This window comes from Carassius auratus, chromosome 48 (genome assembly GCF_003368295.1).
Source record: "Carassius auratus strain Wakin chromosome 48, ASM336829v1, whole genome shotgun sequence".
NCBI lineage: Eukaryota > Metazoa > Chordata > Actinopteri > Cypriniformes > Cyprinidae > Carassius > Carassius auratus.
Genome location: NC_039290.1, coordinates 6,088,001 through 6,100,687, shown reverse-complemented (window position 1 = coordinate 6,100,687; position 12,687 = coordinate 6,088,001). Strand labels below are relative to the sequence as shown.

The following is a 12,687-nucleotide window of genomic DNA, read 5'->3' as shown; positions in this document are numbered from 1 at the left end:
ATACGATACCGGTGCCATTTCCATACTTTTAAAACGATACCGGTGCCTGAATCGATACTTCTATAAAAATAAATAGGGTGAATACTGGTAAAGTGGGACAATGGGCAAAGTGGGACAGTTAAGCTTAATAGTTTATATCTTTACATGGATATGTTTCTTTTACTAAAGATCAACACTGAGCTCATCAGTAGCAACTATGTGATAAAAAAAAATAAAAAATTCTGTGGCTATGACATCACTTCCGGGGTGTGGCACATCATATTTAACAACCTCGCAGTGAACTGTGATGGTAAGTAAAATGACATAGCATTCTGCGGTAAATAATGTTAAGGTTATAAAAATAAAACAACTCATGGATCATTTATAATTGTTACATATTTTGTTATAGGATGTAATGGTGAATCAGAATTTTTCAAAATCACATTCATATTAATCTTCTTGGGGGTTTTTTTATGCGATTTTGACACAATAGCATATTGTTAAATTGGGAGAGGGTATTACTGGCAAACTGGGACAGCCATTCAAGTCATTCTAATGGAGGAATAGAGTTACCTTTTTATATGTCCCTCATACATTTAGTTAGTTAGCTAGATATTTCAACAAAGACTGACTTAAACTACGCCAGCACTCACGAATTCAACGTGAGACACACGCAATTAACACTTTTCAAAAAACAAACAAAGCCTACCAAAAAAAAAAAAAAGAAAGATGGAGGGTACAAGCTCGGATGGCCAGGACATTTGCAATATTTTTAAAGCCAAATTTGGCGATGCAATTGATCCAAAGAAGACTGGATCATGTGCAATGTTTTTGCGAGGACTGGTTCCATGAGACGTGTGGCGAGGAGAATGGCCTCATGGAAGACGGGGAGGCGTTCACTTGCACTGGCTGTATTGACGTGTAGATTAACCTACCATACAGAAATTAAATTAAGCCTGTGTGCAATCAGTTCATTCCTACAAGAACAGATGTTAATGAAGGTTATTTATTTATTTATTTATTTATTTATTTTTTTTAATGAAATAAATTTAACCCATTATTAAAAAAATTGGGCAGGCGAGGGAGGGGTGGGCTGAATTTGCTGTACCTGCACCCCTTCTTAAAAAAAAGTGATGTTTATATTATTGTTGTTGTTGTTTATTTTGTTGTTTATATTGTTATTGTGTATTTAATTTATAAGGCCTACACTTGAATAACAAGTGAATGTGTTTTATGTGTCCCAGTTTTCCAATAAAGGTGTCCCAGTTTGACAGTAGCGCCTTGAAAAATGTGGTTTGCGCGCGCAGCCGGGACTCTCTCTCGTACGCGCCCTGTCAGGCACAGCGATCAAATAAGGCTTTGACAGCCGCCAAAAAAAAAGATCAATGCAGAAAAACCCCTGGATTGGTTATATAACGTTGGACAGAATGTTGATCCGGCCATCGCGTTTATTCAGCGCACATAAGGTAAATGTTTTGCAAACGTTTTTTAGAGAAATAAAAACAGGTCGACGAACTGATGCGCATATTTTGCGTCTACGTCATCGATGACCTCGACACGTTGTCCCAGCCCTAACTGGTACCAGTTCATGAACCTTTGCTCTGAGGCCCATGCCAGATTATTTTACTAATCTGTGTCCTGAATGCCGGGTTGCGCAGGCTGGTTAAGTATGTTATGACGGGAGTACAGAATAATCAGGAAGAGTACACAGACACCAACCACCTAGGGCAGCAATCAGCATTAATTAAATTATATTAAGGTAGAAACACATACTTTAGAACAGTTGCATAGACAACAAATAAACTAATGAAGAACAGGGCTTTAGATATGATGGGATACAGGCAAACATAGCTAGTTAGTAAATCAAAGTCCAAGAAGTGTTGTTAGTGCATACTGACTCTCATGAAAGCCCATTTGTGTGACGGAAAACAAATAAATCAAATCAATCAATCAATCAATAGGGGGACTGTGCTTGGCATTTTCACACAATTCAGACTTTTTTTTCCTTGCAGTTGAGTTCATATTTGGCTATTCTGAGTTCAGATCTCTTTTGAATGTTATATCTTAGAATTGTGAGAAAAAGTCAGAATTGGGAGATAAGTCAATGACCTTTTTATTCTGTGGCAAAAACAAGATTCCGCCGAATTTATTTCAAAGTTAATGCAGCCAAATTATATATAAAAATAAAATAAAATAAAAATTAAAAAAAAAAAAAAAAATCATAGTGTGCTGCAGTGAGTTTGAACCGCAGATTATGTAGGTTATGGAGTATTTAAGTAAATATCCTCTATTCGGGCTATCTGATACAAATAAGCACAGACAGATAGATAGACAGATAGCAAACTAATATACAAACACAGACACACATACAGAGTGACATTCTAGTAGTGTCCCTTCTTATTTTCTACTGCTGTCAATGTTTTCCATCTTGGCTCCGCTGTGAACAGTTTCCAGTGTGTGCAGCAAAGCTGAACTGCCTTGGTTTGAGACAAAACACTGGATAAATGCTATGTAAATCAGGAGCCTGCTTTTGTCACACAAGATAATACATTGAAGAAGGAAGGAAAGGAGAAACCTGTTAAAACAGAGCGCTTGTATACCAGCTTAAACAAACTGTTAAACAAAATCCCAAATTGCACACCAACTATCCAAAATAATATCTGAGATTAGGATTAATGCTTCATAAATAAAAGTTAGCTCAAAGAAGCACTGCAAAGTCTTCCTGTTTCCCAGGTGTCAGAAGATCCAACATTAAAGGCAAATGTCAGAGTTGAAGCCTAGTGTTGCTGACCTAGAGTTCACTTGTTGGTGAGCAGAGTAACGTCTGAAATTAAACAGAACCAATCTCCACCCCCTCTAGCCAGCAAATCTTTAATACAGCTAAATGGCAAACGTCTTCACATGGCACAATCACAGTTAAACCTGAATTAATTCTGTTGTCCTTCATTAGCCTGCACAAGACCAAAGAAATCAGTTCACTTCTTTAGGACAGGACTTCTTGAAGTGGACCATTTAAAAAGCAACAAATAATCAAATACTTGAATAAAAAAAAATGTAATAAAAAAGTGTGAAAAAAGTGAAAAGCACTATAAATGTTTTCCAATATGCAGTGAAAAAAAAAGTATATGGTAGCCAATTTCCACCAAGGAAAACATATATATATAAACAGATCTTTATTTCACAATTCAGACTTTTTTTCCCCTTGAATTCGTAAATGTAAACTCAATTTTAATTCAGAATTGTGAGGTAACAGTCACAATTGCCCTTTTTATAATAATTTATCCCATGGTAGGAACAAGACACACTCCATTAAAAAGACACACTGAAAACTATATTTAGCAAATAATTAAAAAAAAACATGTTATTTATAAATATATATTTAACTTTAGCACAATGACAAATTTTGTAAACAACATGTTCACAAATCATGTACCAAGTACATTTGTTCAAACACAACATTACAAACGGCCCTAAAAACATCTAGTCTAGGAAACAGTGAACTGCACATCAATGACAGCTCTTACCTGTGCACAAACTACTAGCTACTACTAAATATTGTAGAAACATAATTTTCTGTAAAGTTGCTTTGTAACGATTTATTTTGTAAAAAGCGCTATACAAATAAACTTGAATTGAATTGAATTGAATTACCTTGAATCTCACTCATAATTTTGGAATATTCTGGAAAACCTCAATCTAAACCTTGTGTCTACATCACCAAGGAAGCCATCCTAATCCAATACATCAGACACAACCTCGTGCTTACACCAAGTCCAAAGGATGCAACATCCATTATAGGCTGATGATATTGTGTATGCTCATTCATGGTCAAATAAAGAGGAATATGGAGACAAGGACAAGGAAAAACTGGCCTTCGACCCAACACCTTCAATCTTAGACTGATTGAGAGGAGATAGTAGATCCCCCTTTTTGAGAGTGTAAATGTGAGATTATGGATCACAATTGTGTGTGTGTGTAATTGCAGTGTGTGCAGTACAGAACAATTACAAGATTAAAGAGAGAGAGAGATTAGCGATTAGTGTGCAATTCTCCACATGGCACCAGGATGTGTGTGTGTGTGTGTATTGGGGCGGGAAGGCTCAGAGATCTGAGCAGCTTTGCGGCAGCTAATGTTACACTTACAGAGAGAAGAGGGAGAAAAAAGGGAGAAAGAGCAGAGGAGCCTTACCCTCACCTACCAGTACAAGACAAATCAAACAGGACCCAATTAAATCCATTATTTTATTACAGAGTGTGGTAGACAACATCTGAAGGATTTTACACCACCTAACATTTAGGGTAATGATCCATTAAAACAATGTGAAATGACAGAAACAAATATGCAAGCAGGGATGGGCAGTATCTCATGTGTATTTAAAATACATATCAAATGTAATTTGAATTTTAAAACAAGATTAGTATTTTTAAAATACCAGTCAACCTTCATCGGGGTGCTGATTTTGTGCATCAACTAATTCAGATCCCCCCTCACCCCAACCCCAACAGCATTGGGTGAGTGACTTTTCTGGAATAAGATAAGGTGAGGATGTCATGGTCAATTGTACTTGATTAAAGTTCAAATAGTGCATCATTCAAATTAGCCTTCAGTTAACATCAGGGACGTAGTTAGGTCTATTTTAGCAGGGCTAAAGCTACCCCAAAATGTTCCTAAGCCCCCCACCTCCCCCAAATGATAATAAGAACAACAATAACAATTCGATTTATCAACAACTGTATCCTCATTCATATTTAGACGCAACAAATAATATATATCCAGCTACAAAAAATAGCCGAAAAATCGAAAGTTGGACAGAAGTACAAAGAGTCGTGCTATCAAGAAGATGTTTCGTTGCATTGGTGTGAAGTGGCAGCTTTCATAAATGTTGTGATATGGAGTGAAATTGCACAATGTTTTTAATTACCTGCTCACCTTTAGCTAAGTTTTTTGAGGTAAAGGAAAGGGGATATTTTGGTTTGCTATGGAAAACTGTAGCCTAGCTAGAGTGAACAAGCAAAATACAAGAAATGGTTAATTTAGCAAGCTAATCACAACTCTTTATTCTTTGCCAATAATAGAACCGATCTCTATAATAGGCATATTCTAAAACAATATCAATCCCCATAGAGATATTTTAGCAGAGAGAAAGAGAAGCAGCCGCAGGAGATTGGTTGGTCAGTTGATTCTGAGGGAGCCGGTGTGATTGAGGTCAGTAATGGTCTATGTCTAAGGATTGTTTTGTTGTCTTCTAACAATAAGCATTTGTTGGCAGGTCTAGGCACTATGCATAGCCTAAACGAAATTATTTCATTATATTTATTATTAGGGCTGCACGATATTGTGAAAAAATGACATTGCGATATTTTATTTTTCTGCGATATATATTGCAATATGAAATCTAATCAAATTTCTTCTTAGAAACAAAAATGGGATGAGCACACTTACATTCTCATTTTAAATGATTTAAACATCGACACCATCATGTCCATTGATTAATATGGCGAGGGAGAGAGAGCTAGACAGCGCTCGGGTTGTTTGAAGACGGTGAGCATGCGGCGCTCTCTCTCTCCCTCTCTCGCTCAAACTGACAGGACTTAAAAACACATGCATACTGTGTTTGATAAACATGATAAACAACACAAATGGTTGTAACCATAGTAACAACAAAAAAATTATAAAACAACATAAGATATTATTTAATAAACAAATTCAATTGGGCCAACAGTTTAATAGTGCACTAAAGTTCAGACAAACAAAACATTGAATACTCACTAACTGACTACTGAATTACTAGTTGACTATCCTTACACATCCCTGCTTTGAATGCTTTATTCTTTTGTGCAGAGCACAGCCTTTGTGGCACACCCAGAACATACAACTGATAGAAGCCACTTAGATGAAAAAAAAGTGACTGGATCTGGATCTATTTCTCCATCTCAGAGTTACAAGAACCCCACAAAAAAAATTTTTTTTTTTTTTAAAAGTAGCCTTAGAGTGTGTGTGTGTGTGTGTGTGTAATGCCTACACCAGTGAGGCAGCAGTGTTTTGAGTTCAGAGGGATTTTTGGCCCAGCTGAGAACAGTCTTGTGACCCAAATCTGAGCATGTGAAAAGTCAAAGTTGGAGTCATACCTCACATGTTTAAGTACGTTTGCTTTACATTTTAATTGTAAGGAGGTTTAGGCTAATTGTAGAAAGCTTAAATAAAAGTGATTCCTCATAGATAGAGATATGTCAATTCAGATCTACAAAGGAAACTGCTGAATGTGATCATTAACCTATATCCCTTATTCAAATGTAAAACCTTTTGCCTTAGTCCGAACAGTCCCATCCACCTCTATGTGGATCCTTTCAGTCAGTTGTTTACAATCCACTTCCTGGTGGTCATGTGACCCACCCACAGCCCAGGCCATCCTGTCCAACTTGTCAGTCATCTGCCAATAGCGACAATGGGTGGGGCAAAACAGCCACTCCCAACAGAAAAAGAGAGCAAAAATATTTTTATTTTCAGTAGAAGCTGTGTTAAAACAGACACTCAAGACTGATAAATGTGTTTTTCTCCACTTCAGTGAAATGCATGTGATGCTGTCGCTCACAATTATCGAACTAAAGACTATGTATTTTAGGTCGTAGTCATAGAATGAGTGGTTCAGAACACAGGGTCCTTGCTGCTAACTAGAATGCACTTTTAAGCATAACACCTATGATGTTCAAGATTGCTGTCTTAAGTTTTAAGACTCATACAAAAAAAGAAAATAAAAAAAACTGCCAGTCAAAAGCCATTAGCTACAGAGTATTAAGGCCACACTTTTCTTACGCACATTTAGTTACTGAATCAGTTTGCACATCACTAACCCTGCACTGCTATGCCACAGTTAAATTTAACTTTTACCAACTACAAAACACGCCAACACACAGATCACTTAATAGGCCAGGTATTAGCTTAGCACCCCTGACACCAAAACCCCAGAGAGATTTACATCAGCCTTTTTAATCTTTCCTATCCTGACCTCCCACGTACCTCCTCCTTTCCCTCGTCTCTTGCAGCTCCGCTGTCCCTCTTCTTCCTCAGCGATGGTGGAGAGAGACGGGATAGCTGACCTGCAGGCCCCCCTCCTCCTCATCCTGAGGGGGGCCGGCATCCTCCTCTCTTCTCCTGTGCCTCTCTCTTTCAGCAACCAACACTGCTAACAGCTAGCACCCCACGCATCTCCTCTGAATGATCTTAGATGATACAGCACTTAGTAGGAAGAGTAACGAAAACAGTAACAGCTGGAAGATGAGACAAGACAGATTGAAAGGAAAAAGAGATGAGTCAAAACTCCTTCCAGTCCAACCCGACTTACTGATGCTCCTGTAATCCACAGAAGCAGCCGGATCTCTTCCTCCTTAAGCCTGAGAGACACGGCTGCTCTAGTTGCTGATGCTGACACGGTCTGTCTGTCTCTCTCTCTCTCTCTCTCGCTCTCTCTCTCTCACAGGCCCTTATAGAGAAAGTACTACAGACTGACAAATGCACTGAAACACTGCCTCACACACACACAGTCCTGTGTTTCCTACTGAAATATTCAGTACGAAGACCTGCAAGGTGAGCCAGCCGATAAACAGACACCATGACCGTTATGGCACACTTAATGGTGAGATAAAAATGAACCGGAAAGAGAATAATTATTGCCCATCCTACAATTGTTTACAAACAAATACTGACCAACTTGAATCTGCTGTGAGATCTATATAGTAAACTCTTTCGCCCCCGCATGAAATTCCACATTCTGCTGATTCCTAGAAACACACCCGTGAAAATTCACTAAACATTGGTAAATATGATGGCACATGAAGACAGTCATCCCATATTTTAAATATATTTACACACTGGCTATAATATGCTCCAAAAACAAATACACACACCAGGGATGGGTCAGGAACATCTTTCCATTGTGTTGTATTTGCTGGCGATGTGCAAAAACAAAGCCAGCTCTTTTAATGAACTGGAAAGGAAGTTTGTGTTTTGAATCATTCTGATGAAATACTGAATCTATAAGAGCAGTTATTGCTTGTGTCCCACCCCTTATTGTCATGAGATAAGAGCGTGTGTGTGTGTTTATGAATGAGAAACAGCTGATAGTTTACAGCCAACAAGTGCATGACACCTAAAGATCAACCTTTGACCTACTGCAAACTGAAAATCATCATTACTTTAGTTCACGAACACAAAACTGATGCAGTAATGAAATACTGTTATTTGATCCCCTTTTACATGTAGTGCACAGTCAACTTAAACCACTAATATCCACCAAATGATTGCAACTGTAAATTCTCCTTCTACTTTAATCTACTATACCAAGCCTATTTGGGTTCCAGGACCTTAAGACATAATGGCAAAAGCAGCACCATTTCTAAATAAAGTGAAAAGCGCTTTAAAACAACAGAGCAGTTCACACCACAAGCAATAAGGGTCGTTTATTGTAATGATCTGATGTGTTATATTAGTGCGTCCCACACATAGACATTACTTGGGCGAGCACTCGAGTTGATGAATATGACAATGTCTACTTTATGACCTTTATATAATATGTTTTAAACGGTTGTAAGAATGCATATTTTCTCTCTCATCTGAAGGAATAGCCTGAAATAGTATACACATTTCAAAATAAGAGTCCTGTTGTTGTTTTTTGTCTTCTTTTTTCTGGGCATTATTGATACTTTGGTTACACAATTAAATTAAATTTAATTTCCATTTAATTCATAGCAAACTATATCTGGCTGTAATGCTTCCCCACAGGAAGAACATTTTTTGAAATATATTATTGTTCAATACATAGATTTTTCCAGTAAAATCTGTCCCATTCAATGAGAGAGACACTCATGACAAAGTAAGGAGAACTCTACCATTCAAATGCTGTAATATTGCATAATTTACAATTCATATTATAATGCATAACATTAGTATGTAATTGAATGTAATAGTAGCCTATGTAATTAAAGTTAATTAAAATTATAGTTAAAAATTACACATTATTTGTTATTTGTCACATGTAGTACACCATTATTTGTGCCATGGATAATAGGAGGATTTTCCACCCAGCTACCACCACTGTATTTTTCATACCTGTGTGAAACAGCGTATATCCTCTAATATTTTTAATCTAGAGCCGCACCAATAATGGATGCAGACATCACGGTTATTTTAAAAACAGAAGCAGAATCACAGTAAGCAACTAAAAGATTAATTATTTTGCTAAAACACTAAAAAAATAAAAAATGCTGGAAATATAGTTAATTTTACCTATTGTACTTTAACCATTCAAACCCGGTTTTAGACAAGACCTTTATTTTTATTTTATTTTTTTAGAGATGCACCGATGGATCGGCCAGGGATTGTCATCGGACGATTTTCCTCATGATCAGCCCGGATCAGTCTCACTTCTTTCCGATTTCGAGCATATCCATTTTGTCACCAGCCGCACAGGCAATAACATCAAGCCACACATTCTCACTCTCTTCTCTCTCACACAACTCTCATTCGCTCTGGTTAAATGGTGCTTTTATCACACATTCCTTTAGTAATTCCCACAGGTTTCGTGCTTACACCAAAAGCGCGTGCACCACCACTGATCTATATTAGTGGAGCACACAAGCCCCACTCAGTCTCAAACAGCTTGTGACCCACAAATACCAAAATGAGTGGCTTACTATGCTAAAACATACAAATGCATACAAAATTATGTCAAAATGCCCATCTTGGCGAGTATCCAGTTTAACACAGTCAGATTTGGAACATTAAATACTTGAGAAAGAGGAGGTATGTTTTCTAACAGTATACTGGGTCTGTGGAAAACTCTTAAAGGGACCATAGTCCAATATTCCTGTCTGTCATGTTAATCAAAAAACTAAAGACAAAGAAAATCACTTTCTGCTCTTGACTGAAAACATTTAATAACTTTAATGGTAATCATTCATTTTGTATTAATTTTTTACACTGAAGACTACAGAAATTACCTTTGATAAAATTTGCATTTGATTACTTTAATTTCTGTAATATTTCTAACTTGAATAAAAACTTACTTAACCTGAAAATGTTTTTATGATATTCATAGCTCTGAACCTGATGTATGGTCTTTAACATTTCTACCTCTATAAGAGACACTTAACATGCACTGTAGCATTAAACTTTGATGCATGTTGCATGAATAAGCCAATAACTGATAATTGTAGGAGTACTAAATCCATAAAACTGCACAAGCAAACATATTCTTGCAATAAAATAACCATCTGTCTTTATTGGTTAATATTAAATAGACTATTTAAATGCTGAAAGTGAGGTTATCAGCTTGTTTAAAAATGATCCACATTTGTCTATATGAATTGCATGCATTTCAGAGCATGTGACATCTGGGAACACTGAATATGTATTTATACATATGTGCCACTATTTGCATTGCTTACTGTCTAAAGCAAATAAATAAGAATTTGCATTTAGCACTCATAAATGGAAAGGTTGGACTCATTCAGATGCTAAATCATTTAAATTTTCAGGAAGCAGGGGATACATACAATGAAGGCGTCATCATGGATTCTCATAGTGAAAGTTCAGTCACATACAAAAACAATTTCTTTATAGTTTATTTATTCATCAGAACAGATTTGGAGAAATGTAGCATTACATCACTTGCTCACCAATTGATCCTCTGCAGTGAATGGGTGCCGTCAGAATGAGAGTCCAAACTGATAAAAACATCACAGTAATCAACACCACTCCAGTCCATCAATTAATGTCTTTTAACTTTGAATCATAACTTCTGGCCATAAGAAGCAATATTACGGATAGAGGACTCGTATTCTAGGACCTGGAGGCAATGGTCTAAAGTTAAAACTAAATCTTTTCACTTCACAAAATGTTAATTGATGGACTGAAATTTGTGGATTATTGTGATGTTTTTAATCAATGAGGGCACCCATTTACTTCCATTGGTGCGGGAGTGATCTGTTCTGATGAAGAAACAAACTTAATCTTGGACTGCCTGAGTGTGGGTCAAGTTTTCATTTTTGGTGAACTATTCATTGAAAGCTTCTACTGATCAGCAAAGAAAGTAGGTTATGAACAGATGCTGATAATAATAAAATAAATCAAAATAATCAAATGTCTTCATTTTTTTAACAGTGATCTATATTAATCTATTTATCTGTATATCCATACATGTCAAAAACACACTATCAAACTGAAAGACAATAAAAAAAGTTGATAAAAAAAACTACTCGCTCTTACTTTACTAAATTCATAACTGAGAAGGCACAGGAATCTGATCTTTGCCCCTCCAGCCCAAAGAAAGACAGTAACCTTACACTTTAACCAGTAAAACCGTTGTTGTCTGTGGCTAGAATCTACTGACAAAGCTTAGGTGTTGTAACCACAAAGGCCAAGTAATCTCTGTTAATCTGCAAGATTGGTTAATCTAGAAATGGACAAATATCAGTCTGACCTACATTGTCTTTGGACCAGTGTAATGCAGACACAAAACTACTCAGAAGCATTTCCCCTTGCTTTTCTTACAGGTTTTCGTTTCTCAAAACCCATTTCTATTTTCAAAAAGTGATATGGGTTGGATCGGACACATTAGTCACCAGTATTTAGACAAATAAAGACAATTTGAGAGTAAGTTAAATAAGAGGGGTATGAAGATGATGACGTGGGCGGGGTACGTTAATCTAAATGTAAATACAATGCGATTCACTCACCAACAAATTTATGTAACAAACCAAACAAATAAAGAGAGGAGGATTACACAAGGCTCTTTAGGGCGATATTTACTTGGCTGTAACGTTACAAATAACACAACAACACGAGTAAAATACAACAGATAGGCTATACTGTAGCCTAAACTTGTCCCGTCACATGAGATGTAACAGGTGCTCCGATCAAAACTGCTTCAATTGAGTTAAAAAAAAGTATAAACTAATTAACCAGCATCATATCAAAACATAAACCAATGTTTTAACCGAGATATAAACACCCGATGGCAGTGCTTTGGCTCAAGCGTTTAGGCTGATTTACTGATTTAACGTAATCCTTTTACTCTGACCGGCGCGCGCTGCTTTCTGAGGTAAAAGTGTTTTATATTGTGACAGGTTGAACCGAGCAGCTTTAAAAACAGATAAAAGTTTGGAAGCGCTGATAGTACTTTTGGACAAACTTTACGTGAAGTAAATAAATGCTCACCTTGGCTTGAGCTCTGACAGACGTCGCTTCCATCCCGCTCCGCCATTTCACCGACGTCACATGAGAGGATTAGAGAGCGCGCGCTTAGTACTAAAGCGGCGGTTACGCGCCTCTAGCGGACAGGTGCAGAATCACAGATACAGACAGACAGACTCGACCGATTGCAAGAGCTCTTTGCTCATTAAGTCCAGTAATTATGGTTCATTAAATGTTTACTTATTAAATAGTCTATATCTGTCTTTATTTAATTGCAACTGCATGCTTATAAAACACTGTATGTTATCAAATATAACTCGTTAATTTTATTTTAAAATGTTAATTTAATTTAACTTTAGATTATTTAAATAATTTGTATCTTTAAAAATAGGCATGTATTATTATTTCTGTTTTCTAATATATTTTATAATCACTCAATCATTTATAGGCCTATTTATTATATTTTAATTATTTTACTTTGAAACTATTTATATTTAACTTTTATTTAAAAAAATAGC

The 12,687-nt window shown here is 36.5% G+C and overlaps 1 protein-coding gene across 4 annotated transcripts in view; it reads right to left on the bottom strand.

Moving 5' to 3' along the window:
• LOC113065643 (ensconsin-like) overlaps positions 1–12,328 on the bottom strand; it is a 32,172-nt gene extending 19,844 nt beyond the window's left edge. The window contains exon 1 of one of the 4 annotated variants that reach the window (XM_026237077.1): positions 12,194–12,328. In XM_026237077.1, the coding sequence (XP_026092862.1) occupies positions 12,194–12,239 (46 nt within the window). In that variant the 5' untranslated portion in view covers positions 12,240–12,328. Of the gene's footprint in view, positions 1–6,997; positions 7,238–12,193 lie in introns of those variants that run through there. The other 3 variants (XM_026237078.1, XM_026237079.1, XM_026237080.1) reach the window with 3 other exon arrangements.
• Positions 12,329–12,687: the final 359 nt, after the last annotated feature.